We start from the raw sequence: 20961 nt of genomic DNA on the forward strand, positions 1-20961 counted from the left end.
AAATTAAATTGAACTTAAAATTGGACTTCAAACAGATCTTAAAGTAAAACACGAAATCGGGCTTAAAATTGAACTTGAATTACTTGAAATTGAGGTTGAAATTGGCTTGAAATTATACTTAGAAATGAAACAGGTCTTTAAATGGGACTTAAATTGAAGTAGAAATAGGACATGTAATTGCAATAATGCGCTAATAATTAGGACTTATTTGGATTTGCTTTATTGGATCGCTCAAATTGAACTTGAAATTTTACTTCAAATGAAATTTGAAATAGCACTTATAATAATATTTAAAGCTGAAGGTAAAACAGATCTTTGAATGGGACTTGAAATGGGACATGAAAAAGAATATCTAATTCGGCTTACAATGGATCATTGTAGGTCGTTTTTTGAATAAAATTTTAACCAAACGGACATCAGAAATCCACTTATCAGTTCTGTTCTGCATGTCCGTCATTTATAACAGGATGAGTTCTAAATAACAAGTTTTTTATAATAAAATCTCCTTTGCGTTTCGTTCTTATAAACTTGGTCTCGTTAGTAGTTAAAATAACAAAAATTGTAACAAAATCTGCTCCATAGCACATCACATATATATCAAATCACGATATAATTTGATCTAGTTTATATCAAGATGAATTACAAAAATCAGCATTCTGCCCTACTGTATAACCAAATTGCAACAAAGCGTGTTATAAATAATAGAACGAGATAGGATCGTGGTAGAACATTTTGTGTGTCGCAAGTTATTCTATCACATTTATAATAAAGTTTGATAGAAATATCAACATGCGCTAAAAAAGCAAAGCTAAGGCTAAGGTGCTACATTCCGTTATCGAAACTTGACCTTCTGTTTTATACGACAGACTTCGACAGACTGCCAGCTGTTAGAGTACATGACAATTGCAGGGCCAGTTGCTACGATCCTATTGACTCTAACAGGCTCTCCCAGTCGAGATTCGAACAAACAACGATTAGCTTATTAGGCCAGCATCATACCTCGAAGCCAACTGGCAGATCAATTCATCTTGAGCTACAATTCTGTAATATTTTTGTTAGAATCATCTGATTAGGATTAGGACATGAAATTGAATCTAAAAGTGAAGTTGACATAAGGCTTAAAATGTAAACGGTCTAAACGGTATTGAATATCTTCATCTTGCAGCGGATTTTCAAAATTGCGTGCTTTTGTAGGAAATGACGAAAGCTCTATTCAGAAATGCATTCATTACTTGTTTTGGCTTTTATGATTAAAGCTTCCGAAAGCAGGCTACATTTAGGCGCTTTGTGTTTTCCGAGTAGTTTCAGATGTGCTCGAATGTGGGCACAATTAATTCTCCACAAAATCGTTCATAAAAGCCTAATTCGATTCCTAGCCGGACTCGCTTTATTTTATAACTAAACCAACTCAACTAGCTTGAAGTTAAAGCAATGTTTAAAACCAATGAAATATTTTTTCTCAGAATCAACAATATTTATTTACCACAACACATACTAGGTATAACATGGCACAACAGAAAATTTTCTACATTTTGTTTTTACTATTTTGAGTGAACATCAATAACACATTAAAAATAAAACAAATTCAACCTTTAACGGTAACCGTTTAGTGTCTCAGTCTCGCAATGGTGGCATCCAGCGCTTCCAGGCTGAAATCCTTCTGATCGCGGGGTGGATTGGCACGAATCTGCTCGAGCGATTTTAGCACATGATCCGGAGTTGGTGGGGGAGTTGGCAGATGGGCACCTTCAGCCCGGTAGCCGCCTTCATCGGCTACGTACTGTACCCGATATTGAACGCCATCCGGTCCAGTGTAGGTGAACACTCCATTAGCGGCGTGTGCTCCCAGGCCCTCCTCATGTGCACTGATTCCGTTGCTTGTTTGGTAGGACCAACCAAAGTGTCCATCGTCGTGCAGGACATTCTCGTACGATAGGATATGAGCGTCGGCTTCCGGGTTTTTAACCAGAACTGGCCCGAGCGGAGAAGCCAACGCCACGGCAAGCAGTGATGAGACGATGAACTGCGGAAAAAAATCGATCAAAAAAGCTTAGAACTTATTCCTTCTGAGGTTTGCCACAAAAAAAAACTAACCAACTTAAACATTTTAACTAATGTGGTAACTTTATGGCACCAGGAGAGAACAGAACTGTATCACTATTAGTCTGAGCTTAGCGCAGCAACTGATATCAATCACTGACCAAGTGCTCTAATTTATATCTGTCGGTACGAACCCCGAACTTATTAGGCGAAGGTTCATGTTTTCTTCATTTTTTTGCCTCCAGATTTTAGCGACTAATAACACAGTTCATATTTCGCATGAGAGCGCACTGCTATTCGGGTGACCCCTTCTTCGTCTAGTTCGGGGTCGACGTTAGACGTCTAAAAAGAAGTCAACAGAATGACATACCGTGCCGCGCCATTCGAAAGATTGATTCGAAAACCGGGTCTGGGCGTTGAAAGGCGTGGTGGAACTGCGTTAGAAATGACGTTTTTCACCATTATGGTTTAGATCTCCAGTGCATGATTGATTTTGCCGCTCGACACCGACGCGCCGGACGGCTCGAGATTACAATGCGGGTTGTGTTATGCAGTGTTAATCGGCTTATAGCGAGATTATTCTCGTGAGGATTTATGGTCAAAGGCGAACACACTGCAAGTTGTTGATTTGATGATTTTTTAACTGATTGTGAATGATCCTGCGAGCAGCTTGTCGAATGTTTTAATTAGCTGCAGAGTAACTCTTGACAGGGTACCATTAGATAGCATCATTATCAATAAATATAATACATCGAAGATTGAGGATTAACTGGGATTATGCCCCAGTTAAGCTGGAACTTTAAAAAATCCTCACGGCCTTAATGTAAAACATGTTAAGCAACTAATTGGGTTTAGTAGAACGCTAACTGAAAAATCTAAAAAAACCTTGCATGACGTACAGTTCATGATATCAGAAGGTCCGATCCGATTCTGATCAAAAGATATAGATCTTAGGCGAGATGGACCAACTATGGTCTTAGCCGTCCTTGAGACAAAGGTCTTAGCCGTCCTTGAGAACGTATAGATCTCATATCGCAACATTGGAGGTTTAAATTTGTGATTTACATTGCTTTTTAACGTAGCACACGAAATAAATGTTTCAAAGTAACGTAATAAATCTAAATATGTGTTTATATAATGAGAAGCTAATACATATAAAAATGAAGTATCAGGGAATAATAGTGATTTGAAATAACCCCAACTCGCCATCCAGGGTTGGGCACTGAAGGGTTAAAGCTCATTCAGTTCTTGACTGGTTATCCGTCAACTCCAAGAGGAGCGATATATTGGTTCCCTGTAGATTTGTTGCTGAGCGATTGCAAAGCCAACGATGCGTGCGATATATGTAACTTCTTTGCAATGCACATCATACAGGGCTTTAATCTATTCAGAGTGCTCGCTGTCAATGCTACATCTCCTTAGACCAGCATGTCTTTACCTATGATTCTCAAAACGTCAAACGTTGCAGTGCAAACAGGCAAGAAAGCACCATTTGTTCGGGTTGATTATGGTATTCTCCTTGTGAAGCTTGCGAAATTGGAAGTATTCTCACTATTCTGTAAGTGGCCGCACTCGTACCTATCACACCGTAGGCTGAGTGTGCAGATCGAGTCGAAGTTGTCAGGGGCATTCTGTTGCAACATCTCTGGTGTACCGCGAGGGAGCAATCTTGGACCACTGTCTTTTTCTCGTTTTGTAAATGAATTTCAACTCTTCTGCCACCTGGCTGTCGGACTTTAGATCAAATATAACGGACTCCGATTATATTGTACTATAACACCTAGTAGCTAGACAGATTTAAGAATTGGTGCTTCAGCCGCCTGGTCACAGTTTTATGTTATCTACGCAGTCTTCCATTGCGCGATTCCAGAAATCTACCACTGTATAAGGAACGTTGTTGCTTGTGTATACTCTTGAGAGTAAGCGTACTAACACTGCCGACATGTTCATGTCTAAAAACAATTTTAGGAGTCATTGACTGTCTCACTATCCTGAATCAATTGAACTTGTACATAGACTTGGTTGGTGAGCGGCCGAATATTGCGTACCATTAGATGCCTCGCGCACCTCGCGGAATGAAATAAACCCCACAGCACAGCATCCTTATCCTCTTATCCAGCAACTCCTATCCATTACCTCTTTGTTGTACCAAACGAAATACAAGCAACCTTAGTGGAGATCGCGTAATCGAATGAAAAGAATGGAAAGAATGGTCGTATACAGACAAGAGGAATAGCCATCAGCGTCTGTTCTCATGTCATGGGCGGTTGTTACGGCTCTACATTTCTCACCTAGTAGCCCCCATCACTCCAGGTTAGAAGCGGCTCACGACAACGTCTGACTTAAGAAACGTGATGTCTCGGCACTAAAGCTAAGATGGCAGTCCCATCGCGAGACTCGGTATCGTAACACTAAGGCAACATAGGGTACGGGAGGGTATTTTCGGCATGTTTATAAATTCAGCCTATTTTCCTTTTCTTTCGCCAATAAAAATACTTTGCCGACATACAATTTTAATACTTTATAACTATTTTTTCAAAACTGTAAGTAATCTACAACTTTTTATTCGTCATTTATTCGACTTTTTATTTAAAAAGTCAAAGCCGCCTGATCTTCTACTAGAACTAGACCACAGGCCGAAAAAATAGATGCAATTCTTAATGGGCCAAAAATCCACTTTTTCGCGCGCTTAATGGCGGTTAGCGGGTACACTTTTTGAAAATGTTTATTGACTTTTGGCAACTCCGCTCACGTACGTTGGATAGTTCTACAACAACAATCAAGGGTGGAAATGTTAGCTTTACGTAAATAAAGTTCCCAAAGGGATGCATCTTTATCAGCACTTTTGTTCGAACGAATAACCCCCATAATCTAAAACTGTCAAAAGTTAGTCATCACTTACTATAATGAAAATAAAAAAATAACTTTTTTTATGTTAGGAAATATGGACATAGTTTCTTCGGAAAAGTTGTAAATATTGTAAAAACAAGCAACTTTGCTGAAGAAATAAAACTTCTAACTTTATCGAGTGTTGAACTATAGGGCATATTCTTTAAAACTTCTATAAAAATTGGTTTTTCATACTTAGCTTTTCTCAGTTGCATTTTTCAAGAATGCAATGTTCTAGGCAATTATCGAAGCTCTCAAAATGCATGTTTTTTCAGAAGAACGCAAATCTCTTGGACCTTTACTTGCTGTATTATCGCATATTCATGTTTTAAATTTCCATAGATTCACGAGCCCATGGGATAAAAGGCTGCAAGCGGAATTATGAAATCAGCGCTTTATCTTGAAGCTTAAGTCGAGCATTGACGAAACTAGCGCTTATTTCTAGGGGGGACTAAAGCCCACGGCATTTTTTTCAACTATTTTATTTGGTCGGCCAGGTCCATTTTCTAGGGCTATCGAAGGGTACCTCGACATAAAACGACCTCGTTATAGAGTAACCTCGATATAAAACAATTTTTACTTCGATTTAAGACAAATTCTTTAGACATAGTTGGTAATGTCACCAGAGTTAATATTTCATTCCAAAAGCGGTGCCATGAAAATGTTCATTGTTTCCAAATTATCCTACAAATTGTACAAAACTAATAGCTCAAACAATAATAAATGGTTAAAAAACATAAACACATAACACAGCCCTAATTGGCGACCGCTTATCAAAAATTTGTTGAAAAAATCATGTTTCGATATAAGACAATTTCGATATAAGACAACTTTTTGAAATTATAAATTGTCTTATATCGAGGTATTCCTGTATAAGCTTCATAGTTGCCCGAGGCATGGTGTGGTGATCTGAAGCACCTTTTTTGCACGCAAAAATATCCTCGAAGCAACCTGACCAACGATTAATGTACCAGATTGATCCTCTTCTCATAGACAGCAAGTTCTTCTCTACTATCACGAACGTACGTTCCCTACGGAGTGCGGAAATTGACTCTGACCATCACCTAGTAACATCATACATGCTTTCAAAACTATCAATCGTATACCAGAATGTCAAAGCCAAGTCTTCGTTTGAGTATTTGGTAACTGAATAACCCGCAATCTGCCGAGTAGGTATTAGGGGCCATCCATATACCACGTGGACAGCTTAGAGGGGGGTGGGGTGTATTAAAATGTCCACGCTTGTCCACGAAAGGGGGGAAGGGGGTAAGGAAAATGTCCACGTGGACAAGTTTTTTTTCATGCAATAGAAATTAGAAATAGCAATATAGAATTAATTATCCATATTAGAAACATTAAAAAAGAAGAAAAACAAAAAGTCATTTATATCCTTTATTCTACTACTGTGTTTTATTGATAAATACGTATTTCGGTCACGACGTGAGACCTTCATCAGTATCTAATTAACTTAGACTGTTTTCTATATTCCATATTAGCATTAGCCATTGATCAGTGATTGTTTTAAGTTCAAATAAAGTTTTATATTCTGATGAGGCATATGTTCACGTAAACACATGAACCGAGCATTACGAGATGACGTATCTGGCATAAATCTTGTTGAAAAAATTAAGCCTGCGTTAGTACACAGTTGTTGATTGCCTAGTCTGACATTTGATGTAATGCAATAATAAACAAAATATATTATTTTTTACAACTCTTGCCTTCTTTAGGAAATGATAAAGGTAACGGAAGAATCCACGAATATTTAGCAGTCACGTGACTCATTTATCACTTAGGTGGCGCTTGCATCAAATGATTGCATTTTGCCTCAAAATCAAATGCAGCTCGCCAAAAAAAGGGCTTCCATGGACAAACTATTTTCAAAAGGATTCGCCTTCAGAAAATTTTACGAATCACATTGCGTCGGAAAGGTCTTGTGTTGCGTTGAAGTAGACGGCCAAGCTGAGATGTTCTGGTCAAAGATACTCTAGACAAAGATACTCTGGACAGAGAAGAATCGTCAAGCGAAAGTCTTGCAGTCGATAATAATTTGCAGTATACAAGATCATAAGAATTAAGGTCCTAACACCTTGCATACGCATTTTAATAGGCTGCGGAAAGTTGACGGAAAATCCATTAAAAACTCAAATTTCCGCAACGACTAAAAAGCCATATGCATTGTGTCGCGGCCTTTAGACTGGCGCTTCCTTTCACGTAAGCTTTTTTGATAAATACTGCATAAATCAAGTTGAAAACAAAATTTAGAACAATGCATTTCTGTTTTGTTAAATTTGACGTAAGAAAAAAATGTCCACGTGGACAAACAGGGGAGGGGGGTGGGGGTTGAGCGAATGTCCGCGCTTGTCCACGGAGGGGGACGGGGGGGTTGAAAATTGGTATTTTTCTGTCCACGTGGTATCTGGATGGCCCCTTATTTACAGGGAACTCCTGGATAACAACACTGTCTTCTTACGAGTAGTTAGGTGCTTTAACCCTTGAACACGGTTATGGCAGAATACGCTCGACCATTGAAGAGGCCGGTACCACAGCACTAGGTGAAGAACTTCGGAGTATACGAAATAGTTGCAACTATTCTAAGCTACAACGACAGGCGCCTCTGACGGAAGGAATCTGATCACAAACGAGCGCGAGATGGTCGACAGGTGGCGACAGTTCTTCAATGAACACCTCGACGGCGAAGTAGCAGAAGGAGGTGGAACTTAACCTAAGAATGCCAATGGAAGATAGTAATGTCCCAGCACCCGGGGTCTAGGAAGTCAAATGAGAAATCGGTCACCAGCTGAGCTTTACAAGCATGACCGAGAAATGCTGGCAATTGTGTTACACTGAACAATGGGGATTTTTTTTGCAAAAAAGTCCTTTATCTCAATATCTCCAAAAGCCGCTGGGCTTGATATCAAAAGAAAAGTATTTTTATGGGGAATTCAATAGCAGTTCTGTTCCTAGCAGTTTTTGCCAAATGAAAGGGATTTTATCCTACTTTTCTAGGAGTACAAATATATATTGATCAATAACTCTGGAACCCGCTGGGATAAAACCGTTTTGACGTAGGACAACGTCTTACTTTAATAGGGGGCATGCTGTGAAAACAAAAATGATCGTGACACGAAAAGGCGATAGATTTTGAACGACAATAACTCAGTCAGTTCTGTGCAGATTTTGCTGATTTGCATACCAAACGATTCAAAAAACATGTGTCTGTTCTGTGGTTTTTACGAAAAGATGGATGTTTAAAGCTGGAACTGCTGAAAGTTTTACCTAAAATTTAACAATTTTAGTGAATTTACATAAGCTTCCAGCCAATCACGTTTGAGCATTTTCGGATATGAAATCGTTACTTCCATTGCATTCACAGGTAGATACGAGAGTGAAATCCATCGTTTCTATAACCTTTTAGTCTAATTATTGCCATTTTATTGAATATTTGATATTTAAGATCTCAATTCCTCAGCTTTTCCTTTTATGCTGAGTCCCTCCAGATAACCTGGAATGCAACACAAAACACAACACTAGTTTTCGTTGCTACGTATTGCAAAAACATCTACAGTTTCGCGGCCTGCTGGTAGTGCATCGACAAGCTACACTCTTTCGTAACGTAGAAGATGGAATGAGAGACCTTAAAAAGAGGACTGACTTTGAATCCCCGTTCTAATGAAACAGAGACTTCTTGATCACATAGTTAGTTTTTGCGAATACTGCGGTATACATAATGCGAAACGTTAGGTATACCTAATACCTGAATTTTGCCGTTTGGCTCCGAAATTTAATGGCAAAAACATCATTAAGGGTGATAAGAAGACACAATGTACATTGGTACAATGTACATAAGGTTCTGAAGCAGGTCCACTCTTACATTAGTAATTCTTCAAACGAAATGAGTATCTTCGATCGAATTCCTGCCGTAACTTCTACTCTGACTCTCTACAATAAGCGCTCTATGATTACCTCTGCCGAGAGTAAAAGCCGAGAGGAATTCAATGTTGCAAAAGTTTTAAAAATCATCCACCAAAAAGCCTCTTTAAGAAAGGTTGAAGAAGTTTTAGAATAAGAATTTTTTTCACTGAAATTAACTTATCACGTTCTAAAGGTTTCACCGAAACCGATAAAAAATGTTCATTTATATTTGTGCTCCAAGCTTAATTTAGAAATCGGTTTTCAGTTATTCAATTCGAGTATAGTTTTAAATTTGCCAGATATTTTTTGAAACTCGATCCGTTCCGTAAAATTTTCAATACAGTTGTAGTGTTTTGTAAAATAAATTCAGCATACCTTTTTATATAAAGAAATACTAGCTGACCCGACAAACTTCGTATTGCCACAAATTAAACTATATTGTACATAAATCGTGAATCTCGGATGACCTTTGTCACAATCTTGAGTTCTGCAAGTTTCTGGGAAGTTCATGGGTGTTTTAATATACAAATTTTCCTCACAGTAAAGTAGAAAACCACTCCCCCAATTGCTTAGCCTGATAAAATAAAGCGGATAGCATTTAAATATTCGCCATCATTACAAACCATTTCGCCGAATACCATTTTGCGGAACACCAATTCTCGGTTGACCATAACGCGGAATATAGAGTTTTGCAGAATACCATTTCGCGAAAAACCTTACGCGGGATGTACCATTTCACGGAAAATCTTTTCGTAGATAGTACCATTTCGCAAGGGTGACCCAACTGAAGGAAAGTAATAGAGGTCAATAGATCTAGGCTGCCCCCCGCTGTGGCCGGCGCTTCCGACGGCAGGTCGCCGGCAACACTCGTGGCATGTGGCCGTCTCGCGCTGAATTATTTAATATTACTATTGATAGTTTTTGGTGGTCTTGTTATTGATTAATGTTTTATGAAAGAGGCTAAAATTTCTCGAGTTCGATTAATTTTTGAGTTACGCAAAAATGTCTGTTTTATTTGTATGAGAGTCCTTATCCCCCTACCACAGGGGTGAGGGGTCTCAAACCATCATTAAAAAAATTCCTGCCTCCAAAGCCCCCCACATGCCAAATTTGGTTCCATTTGCTTGCTTAGTTCTCGAGTAGTGAGGAAATTTGTATTTCATTTGTATGGGAGCCCCCCATCCTAAAAAGGGAGAGGTGTCCTAATTCATCATAGAAAAAATTCATGCCTCCAAAAACACCCATATGCGAAATATGGTTCCATTTGATTAATTAGTTCTCGAATTATGAGGAAATTTGTATTTCATTTGTATAGGAGCCCCCCTTCATAAAGAAGTTTCAATTCACCATAGAATATATTCTTGTCTCCAAAACCACCCACTTGTCAAATTTTGTTCCATTTGCTTGATTGGTTGTCGAATTATCAGGAAATTTGTATTTCATTTGTATGGAAGCCCCCCCTCTTAAAACCGAGAGGGGTCATAATTCCCTTCCTAAAGAGGGGAGGGGTCATAATTCACCATAGAAAAAAAATTTGCCTGCAAAAACACCCATATGCTAAATTTGGTTCCATTTGCTTGATTAGTTCTGGAGTTATGAGGAAATATGTATTTCATTTGTATGGGAGCCCCCCCTCCTAAAGTGGGGAGGGGTTTCAATTCACCATAGAAAAATTTTTGTCTCCAAAAACACCCACATGGCAAATATGGTTCCATTTGCTTGATCAGTTCTCGAGTTATGCAGAAATTTGGGTTTCATTTGTATGGGAGCCCCCCTTTTAGTGGAGGGAGAGGTTTCTAACCTTCCCTGGCCCTAAAAACCCCTATATGCAAATTTTCACGCCGATCGGTTCAGTAGTTTTCGATTCTATAAAGAACATTCGGGCAAACAGACAGAAATCCATTTTTATAGGTATAGATTTCATCAAGCGAGAATTAGTTGAATCGTCCGTTCTATACTAAATCAATTTTGAAGGAGCTAACGTCCTTGTTAATAACTCAAAAAACTTTTCTGAATTTTTTTCAATGTATAGATTTTTTTGATCTATTGATAAAAGAATTTCTAAAAGGAAAACATATTACTAAGACTCTCTTATAATCAATGGGTAATCTCTAAGGTCTTTTAGAATGGCTGAGTAATGAGCGTATAAAAAGTACAACACACAACAAGAAAGCTTGCTGATAGCAAGTTATTTGATGGCGACAAGATTAACCATTTTAACCTAATTTTCTCAATTAACGTTGCCAAATTGAGGTAGCATGATCTTTATTTGATCAAAACTACAAGAAACAAACAGGTGCCGCGAGCAAACACCAAACTATTCGAATGCATAAGAATAACTTTCTTTTGGTGAAAAAGTTTTAATTTATTCCAGCGGAAGATTGATAATCATTGATAAAACTAGGGTGTATCGCCGTATATTTGACCAAAACAACAGGAAGCAACCGTCTCTCGTACATGAAAAGCATGTCGTCAGATTCCGCTTGAAGATAATTTATTTATGGCGAAAAAAGATCGATTTTATCGCAGCGGAATCCGGAAATATGAACTTTTACATCTTTTTATGTCTAGAAAACAAGAGTAAAATGCCCTTCTTTTGGTTAAAACGGCTGGAACAAGAGGCGTGCCGTTAACAAACATCACACCATTGATCGAAATCCTTATAAAAATATCTTTCTTTTGACATCAAAACATTGATCTCAGCTCAGCAGCATTTAGAGTAAAAGAGAAAACGGACTTTTTTTTCGAAAAAATCCCCACTGTGCACTGGATTGTTTCCAAGATTTGAGAGCAGGAGAAGTTACCCGAGGAATAGATGGAAGGAGTTGTTTGTCCCATCTACAAAAACGGTGTTCGGCTCGACTGTTGCCACTATTGCAGTTTAACGCTGGATAACGCCGCCTACAAGGTACTCTCCTAGATCATGTTGTACCGGTTGTCACCGATAGCACAAGAATTCGTACGGAATTATCACGCAGGCTTCATGTCGGCATGTACAATGTGCTCACGCATCACATCTTTATTAATTTCAAAGCAGCTTATGATACAGTCTATGGCAGATTATGCACGAACGCGGTTTTTCGGACAGAATGACGTGACTTATCAGAGCACCAGTCGATCGAGTGATACGCTTCGTGCGCATCTCCGGGACATTCTCGAGTTCCTTCGAGAGGCAGCGAGGCTTGAGACACGCTATTCATCATCGCTCTTGAGGGGGTGAGCGGGCACCCAAACGAGAGGCACGATTTGCACGAAGTGCCCAACTCCTGCTTTGTGAGATATTTGTGACACCGACTTGGAAAATGTGGTTACGAGAAAACCACGATTGTTGGGTACCCTAGGTGTTTGGAACTTAGACTGTTAGGGGTACTGGACAATTTTATAGGGCTAGTTAGCCGAGATTCAAACATGCGACGGTTGGCTTGTTAGACCAGTGACGTACCTCGAGGCCAACTGGGAAGATATGTTGGTCAGCTACTATCATTATATACTGCGGAAAATCATCTTGTGCGAGCTTTAATAGGCTTTATTTATGGCTCTGAATATGTTAAGAGATATTTACGATAATCTTCGTAGATTGGTATTGTGCTTTTTGCACCATATTAGACTCCTGTGCAAAAAATTGCTGCACAGTGAACATTTTGCACACTCGTACTTGGACTTTGTAACGCTTTGAACACTTACACTTGTACTGTTTTCATCTACTGTCAGACGATTTATAGTGTTGAACAAATGTAAACATGGTCAACATTATTGATTGTCACTACAAATATTTCGTAGTATTAGTGACTGTGAAAGTTTAACTATCATTGGAATTATTTTGCAGAAGTCTATTTGCAGGTAATTTTCGTTGCAAGTAATAAAACTTTTCAATATAAAATAAATTTAAACAAAATATTGGATGAATCAACTAGCTGCTATACTTTGGAACAGACACTCGCTAAAAAGAATTTCATCCTCACATTCCACGTATGGATTTCAAATCACGTCGAATGATACCTTTGCGTTAAACTTGATATCCTTAACTAGGCTTAGATAGGTTGTACCGAATACACCATAGCGATCGATATTTATTTGTTTAAGTCTATTGTCCAGCTCGCGCATTTGCTTATTTTGACAGCAACATCACGGCTAAGTCTGCTTTTAATTAACATAATCCAAGAACGTTACGGAAACCTATCATATCGATAGTGACAAACATCGCTGACAGAGATCAACGCAGTTTCGACGGATACGTATCTTTATGACACATTTAAATTTTTGTTGGGTCAAGCGGAGGGTCGCTACGGTGCCTCCGATAGTGGAAGGGAGTTGTCAATCAAATGTGCGATCATTAATAACAAAAACTTGCTTTATGGATTTTTACGTGAAGCAGCAAGCAGCATATTTTAAAGAGAAATGATGAATACTTAACTGTCACGATATTTTACGATAATTTAATAGCAAATTTTAAAACTGTGTTGTAATCATTAATCATGGTCAACAATATTTCTCTGTTTTGATACTAACTGTATTAACGATAGCACCTATCAGATTATACAAACTAATATACAAGTAGAAAGATTCACTGATTGCGGAAAACCTTGAATAGAAATTGCTAATCTAGCTGCATCGAGCAGGTGTTCGTTGACAGCTTATCGCCGTTTGCCTTTCCCAAAAATTTGAATGTATCCAATGAAAGCAGATTTTTTTATTTTAACTTAAGTTCACTTCCGTAATCTAACTGAGCTCCTAATTTTTCACGTTATGAAGAGTCCGGTAAGGAAGTTTCTTTGCAAAATAAAATTCGCACATAGTGTATTGTAAGTACCATCACATGAGAATAACAGCTAATTACTTCCTAATTGTAGAAGCTCCAACGGCATTTTGTCAAGATGCAGATTTCCTCATACTCTTTTGAGCAGCTTTGAACTCGCACCCACTGCTCCCCGATGATTATGGTGATCTGATTTCGCGAGGAAGCCAGTCGCATTTTCTGTACACGTTTGAACACAGAGTGGCATAAGAAAAATGCGAATTACTTCATCACAAAATCAGTCTTTTCCAGCCGGTGACGTCGCGCTGCACTGTGATTCGAACCCAACTGACTCCATTGTGTCACTACACTTTACGAAATTAGATCATTTCAGAATTCCTGATGATGCTGTAAGTACTGTTCAAAACTTCACCGCTGGAATTCGCCACTACTTGTGCCTCGGGCAACACCTACGGTCTCACTGACCTCCGCTGGCAACGTGTCCGTGCGAGAAACTGTAAAACCTCGAAAAAATTAATGAATTCCGCCAAAACTTCAAATATCAAATGGCACAACATCTTCCCGTCAAACCAGCTTTCAATAAGTAAAAAAAACTAGCTAGCGATCGATACAGAACCGTTTCATCTCCACCCAAGAATTCAAATCGAAAAAACACGTTGGATTCCACCCGAAATAGAAATCAGAAAGAAACGAAAATTCCAAAATTCAGCCGATCGAACATCATCGCCGCTGCGCCAGCCGCAGCTGTTTGTGATCATCCTTCGCGAGCTGGTAGCGGTGCGGGTTCGTCGCTTGTGGTGTGGATCACTTCGCGACAGCTTGTCCGCGGAGGACATCGTGCCTATTAGCATTTTCGATCATTTTCGTGTTTTTTTCTCTGATGTGAATATGTAGCAAATTAAGTTTGCCTTTAATAGTTTTCATATCATCATCTCAGGGGTTGTAAGACTAACAGAGCGAAACTGGTTTGGTTGATTGTGATTGTGGGATTCAGATAACTGAACCTGTGCTTTACGCTTGGGATGGATCAATGTAATTTTTTGATAGAAATCCAGTGAAGGATTTGTTGAAACACTTGTAGCAGTTTGATGTTTTTTCTTGAGAATACCTGCAAAATTATTTTTTATTAAGAGATCAAGGAAATTGTAGCAGAAAATAATGAAACAAATGTGTTTGTAGTGTCTCCGTGACAAGGCGTGACAAGGTCTGAAGGAAACGTTAGAACATTAGAAATCTAGAACAATAGAATCCAGAAATAGTGTCATTGACGTACTTGCTTTAACCCATTTCGCTCCCGTATTCCGGGGGCAAAGTTACTAGTTTTAGCTGGCTGACTATTAGCAAGACCGGTCATGTTTACACGGCTGTAATTTTAGAGCATTGAGCAAAAAAGGGCGATTAGATTATTTCCCGATCTTTCTTTGTATCTTAGGGTCTAATTTGATACCTCAAACCTATTCAGGTAACCAATAAGCATTACCAAGTCACAGAGCCGTAGCGTGACATTGTGGCGCCCATTTCATTTCTTAAATTAGTGCTTGTTCGAAGTGTATCACTTTTGACGTAGGATTACGTCTTACGGAAAGTTTTGAGATAGGGTGTCATTCCAAAAAATCGAAAAATGTGAGCGTCACGAAAAATGAAAGGTTTTGAGCGCTAATAGCTCAGCGGTTTTCCGATCGATTTTCAATATTCTTACACCAATCGATCGGATAATCTTCTAAGAATTGACCCAAATGAAGAAAAGTGTGGATTCTTGATGTTGAACTCTATTGAAAAATTGAAAATAATGAACCCTTATTTTACCAGAATCCTCGCTTCGTGATTGGTTATTGGAAATGACGTCACCAAAGTAGAAACGCGTTTTCACGCTTCGGCTTATAATTCAGTCAATTTTCAATAGATTTCCAAGATATTTACATCAATTTATTGGAAAATCGATTTGGAAAATATTGAAAATATAGATAGACTATTGATTTTTAATGCGCGTCATTGAAAAATTGAAAATAACCCTAACTCGGTCGTACTAGAAATTGTCACTTTGTGATAGGTTGGAATAATTTCCAATTATTATCGAACAAGTTTTGATACAATTCAGGAATCACCGAGAAATTTGATGGAAAGTTCCATTTAATTCTACTATAACAAAGTTATAAGAGAATTAAATGGAATCCTACCCTTTCTCGTTGATTGCTAATTGGCTTGAAAATTCCTTATTGAGATGTACCACCAACGGCAATACGAGCGGCGACGCAGTCGTGCACGTCTGCAGTTCCCGGTCGGTCGCAGTCATCGGTTGCTGAGGAAAGGAAAGTATGCTGAGTGTGTGTTGGAGCTGGAGCACTCGTTTCGCTGCCGTGATGGAATATCTGGCTGCCGAAATTCTGGAACTGGCAGGAAATATGCTGCTCGCGACAGCGAAACGACCAGAATTATCGTCACTTGTAACTGGCCATCCGCAACAACGAAGAGTTGAACAAATTGCTGTCCGGTGTCACAACTGCTCAGAGAAGTGTTTTTCCGAACATCCAAGCTGTTTTGTTGCTGCCCAAGAAGACAGGAAAGAAGGCTTAAATTTCCAACATATCACGTCGACAAAATGTTCTTTTAAGGACGAAACATAATGTTCAAGAAGATTTGAGGAATTTTCGCACATTGATTTTAATTCTATTTCATTCGATTGATTCTAATTGTTCGCTTCTTATCAAATAATTTTAACCGATCACCCCTCGCGCTTCTGTTCGCTTGTTGCTGCTGGTGTTGGTCGGAAGGTACCAAAGCAGCCAACAAATATTTCAGCTCCAAGCGTCAAAATGCATAAAACCATGGGTTTAATAAAATGAAAGTTTTAGTAATATATTTTGCATCTTCATATGAGAATTTGTTCGTTCTTCAAAGAACGGTTTTCGGTAATTGATGAAACCTAGGAAACTTGGAACTTAGGGCTTTTCACTCGGTTTTCTTTAGCAACACAAATTTATCCATCACCAATGCCACAGTAATAATACGTAGCGTAATTTTTCTTTGGCAGCAAAAGGCGAACGGCTCACTGGTAACTTTGCTCTTTTGTTCAGACTGAAACTGAAATGCTCCATTTTATTTAACGTAGATGATAGAATGAAGGACCATGAAAATAGGTGTGACCGATTTTTGTCGCTTGCTCTGGTACATAACACGAGGTAAGCCGGCGAACAGCATTATTCAAACGCTAGCTGAGCTACTGCCAACATCTTATTGGCATCTTATTGTCTGGACGCGACAAAGGAAAAAGCACCAAGGGCAAACGAGTCACGCTCGACTCGTGCACGTCTGCAGTTCCCGGTTGGGTCGGCATGTTCATCGGCTGCTGAGGAAAGGAAAGTATGCTGAGCGTGTGTTGGAGCTGGAGCACTTGTTTCGCTGCCGTGATGAAATATCTGGCTGCTGAAGTTCTAGAATTGGCAGGAAATATGCTGCACGCGACAACAAAACGACCAGAAGCATCCCACGTCACTTGCAGCTGGCCACTTGGAGTGGTATTTCATCGTGATTCAGGACCATATACGAACGGCTTCGTTGATCGCATAGTTGCTGAGGCTTTCCGGCTGGTCCGTTGCAACAAGCCGTGCCTGGTTAGTGGTTATCGGTACTCCAATTTACCGAACAAAAAAGTACGTTAAATGCGTTAGTGCAAGTTTATTGCAAGCTGGAGTTATGATAATCAAACAATCGGTCCTTTTAAGGGCCACACAACGATTGAATAGTTTATTATATTTTTTGCCCAGTTGATACCATAATAACACAGGCAACGAGAGAAAAGTCGAAATTTTCGCCATTGCGGACGACCAACAAATGACGGAAATAAGTTTTCTGGTCACGGGCGACATTTTCTGCGACTTTCAAAACGTCTGCAGGTTGTAAATGCTTCATCAGTGTTCTTTTGTAAGCCGCAGAAAAGTTGCGCAAAATTTTGAACTTTTTGAAAACTCTTGTGTACCTTCTACCGATTACGAGATGAAAAGCACTATTCAACATAGAAACAGATCATAAAAATTTATTTACTGTTTGGTTTAGTTACTAACTTGGTTTCGTTTTAATAAAATAGATTCAATCAATTCATGGATATAACTCCAAAATCGGTAAACGATTGAATGTATACAATGTTACTACTTTGATGAACGTTACGTATGTAGCTTGTATACATGAAGAATCGTATTATTACATACATGGATACATCCTACTATCGCTACAAAGAGACTTACGTGGTCCTACGTCACCTTTGCGGTCGTGTCTTGTGCACAACCCCTCTGATTTTTCGTATTCGCCCCTTATCCAATACTTAGATGCACTTAACGTATGTATTGAAAATATGAACTGATTTTGGATGGCGATGAAAAAAATACAAAAGATAATCCAATGAAACAAATTTGTTTTAAATCCTACGTTTATTATGACTTCTATAAAAATGATTCGACGCCCTGCCAGGTGGCTTTACAGCTGTTCACCGGAATCTTCGCAATGGCTGATCAAAAGATAGACGTCGGCATATTATTCAACTCTTTCGTGGCCTTAGTGATCAGGTCCTTCTCCGTTCTGGCCACAAAATTATTGGAGTAAATGCTCCGTTTGAGCTTCACCCTAAAATTTGCTATTGATTGCAGTTGGGCGACGTTTGGAGCGTTGGTGATCGTCGGTATAACCTTTATCTTCAGACGGTTCATCTCCTCTAGTGATCTCTTGGCTTGGTAGGCCAAGGCCAGGTCCGGCCAAAACACCACATTCTTTGCGCGATACTTTTTATTGAAGGTGACAATTCCCGGTATGTACTTGATACTTACCTTCGTATCTCCTTGGAACCGTAAACCCCGAACGAAAAAACAACGGCTTGAACATTATCTTCTCTCTGATCGTCAGCCACAGAAGGATCTTCTTCGGGAACTTGGGGCGGAAGATATACTCGACGACATGAGTTACCTTTTTGGTGGGGGACGTAAAGTACTCGGTCCAGTCATTGCGTCCAGCGTCAAATAGTCCTCGTCACCTATTATGACCACGACATCGTACTTTGCCGGCAAGATGTTTTTCCCCAGTATCTTCAGTCGTTCTCCGAGCAATTGCCTGCTACTCAGACACGGCCAGCCTCGTCAGACGCTTCCTCATAAAAATGTCCATTTTGGCCAAGTACTTCTTCACTGTTTAGTCGGTTGCTATGAGCTCCCGGCCCAAGGCGCGGAACGATGTGGCCGCCTTGCTTACGGTCTTCATTTTTAGCTTCCGCGCAGTATTGTCGGGCGGTCAGAACCAGACTTTTGCACAACACTTTCGCCTTTCTCGCTGGAGATGATGTTGCGAATGTTAGATTGCTCTATTCGGCGGATACGAAGTGCTTCATCATGTCCAACTTATTTGCTGGAAGTACGAATAAAGCATCGAGCGTAGTTGTTTGACGGTTTTCACCATGAAAAATCGCTAAAATCAGTATACACTCAAGTCGCTTTTTACGCGAACGATACGTCCCGCTTGAATCAAAACCGCGTAAATTCCAAAATTCGCGTAAAAAACCGCGTAAATTCCAAAATTCGCGTAAAAAAACTGAGGATTTCAACACTACGCGAAAAAATAGACGTTTTGAGCACACCCGCGTAAATTCCGAAAATCGCCAAAAAAACCGCGTAAATTCCGAAAATCGCGTAAAAAACGCGTAAAAACCGAAATTCGCTTAACAAAAACCGCGTAAAATCCGAAATTCGCGTAAAAAAACTGCGTAAATTCCGAAATTCGCGTAAAAATAGTCGCGTAAAAAGCGACTTCAGTGTAGTTTTACTGTATACGTTATTGTTAATGCTTTAGTCATCTGTACGTCATCTGTACGTCATCTGTTAGTCATCAAGTTTTCCCACTCAAAACTCTAATGCGCACATATTTTTGGTTTTGGACAACTGTGAAGCCCCACGGGAATATTTTCCGGAATGGCCATGCCGTGGCAAAATCATCTGATAGAATCAAAATAATGAAAAATAACCTTCTGGAGTAATTTCATGAATTTAGACACCCATATTGCCAGTGTTGCAAACCAAACAGTTTTATGGCCACAGGAGGTCCCATGGGAACTTGTCGCAGATTGGCCATTCCGAGGATATATCATTGTATTGTTTTAAGACAATGAAGAATGACCTTTCGGAGTAATTGGAAGAACTTTGGACACCCATATTACTATAATTACATCCAAAAATATAAAAAGTGCTTTAATTCCGTAACACATCATCGGACTGCCGGATTTCCGGGAACCAGATGAACCACTTTCGGCTCTGTTATAACCACACTGGAAGTGGATAAGTTCCTGAATCTTTTGGTAGTAAAAGTGTCCGAATCGGTCAAAAATTGCCAAAGTTACAAGCGTTTCAATTTGTGGGTACCCGGGTACCCTTGTCGAGCACTTAAGGGGTAAAAAAATTCGAAGCCCCCCCATTCCACCCCCTTAAGTGCTACATGAAAACTTATTTTATGAAAAGTTGCAATTCAACTAGTTCTTAGATGTCACAGAGTTTCAGTATCCTTGATCAAAGAAAACTTTAGAATTTCGTACTTTGAAAGCTGAAAAGGTACCCGGGTACCCTGTCGAACACATAACGGTTAAAAACTACTCTGGTGGAATGTGCGGTGAAATATACTTCACAGCTAACCCTTTCCTAGTGCTGCCAGATGCTTATTTACATTGGCACATATATAAGTACTGACAAAAAGAATTTAAATAGTTTTTTGGATGTTAATTTACAACATCTCTGGCAGTTAAAGAGTTAATGCTTATGCTGTTAATGCTTATTGGTAACCCGGGTAGCCGTCCCTAGAATCGAAAGAAGATTACGTTACGTTATTTATAAACGAAACGTTTTCGTCACATGATGGAAACCCTCAAAGGCAAAAGTATTCCAAGATTTTATTTTAGGAAGATATTCAAATGATTTCCGAGTGTTGCCTTGAAACTAGGTGGTTACAAAATGGTAAAACAGGCCACAGAGATTAAAAATAGCAAATTTGTTAGGTTATGTTTCGCTCTGCTGCTTTTGCCGCGCTTGTACACTCTTAAATGATTCTACCTGTAAATAGGTCGGATTTAGTTAAAGCTAGGTTGAAACTACTCAAAATACCCTTAAAGTGTACAAACTCAAACTTTGGGTAAAAATTTTAACCAAATTTGGCTTCTTGCTACCGATAATTGAATTATTCTCTATGACAAATAACGCAATTTTAAATTCCTACTACCAATTTTTTGGTTGAAAAACTACTCAAAATCTGAGTTTGTACACTTTAAGGGCATTTTGAGTAGTTTCAACCTAACTTTAACTAAATCCGACCAATTTACAGGTAGAATCATTTAAGAG

The 20961-nt window shown here is 39.2% G+C and overlaps 1 protein-coding gene across 1 annotated transcript; it reads right to left on the minus strand.

Annotated features, from left to right (window-relative positions):
- Positions 1–1606: 1606 nt before the first annotated feature.
- On the minus strand, positions 1607–14954 carry LOC128736571 (cuticle protein CP14.6-like). The gene is made up of 2 exons (XM_053831058.1): positions 14874–14954; positions 1607–2023 (listed from the first exon to the last, which is right to left on the minus strand). The coding sequence occupies exons 1-2, from the start codon at positions 14952–14954 to the stop codon at positions 1607–1609; spliced, it is 498 nt and encodes a 165-aa protein (XP_053687033.1).
- Between the last annotated feature and the right edge of the window lie 6007 nt (positions 14955–20961).

This window comes from Sabethes cyaneus, chromosome 2 (genome assembly GCF_943734655.1).
Source record: "Sabethes cyaneus chromosome 2, idSabCyanKW18_F2, whole genome shotgun sequence".
Lineage (NCBI taxonomy): Eukaryota > Metazoa > Arthropoda > Insecta > Diptera > Culicidae > Sabethes > Sabethes cyaneus.

Excerpts from the sequence above, each read along its gene's own strand:
- LOC128736571 (XM_053831058.1), bottom strand. The coding sequence starts at position 14,954 with ATGACCGGTCTTGCTAATAGTCAGCCAGCTAAAACTAGTAACTTTGCC. Across the intron at positions 2,024-14,873 it reads AGCGAAATGGGTTAAAGCAA|TTCATCGTCTCATCACTGCT; the intron begins GTACGTCAATGA and ends TTTTTTCCGCAG.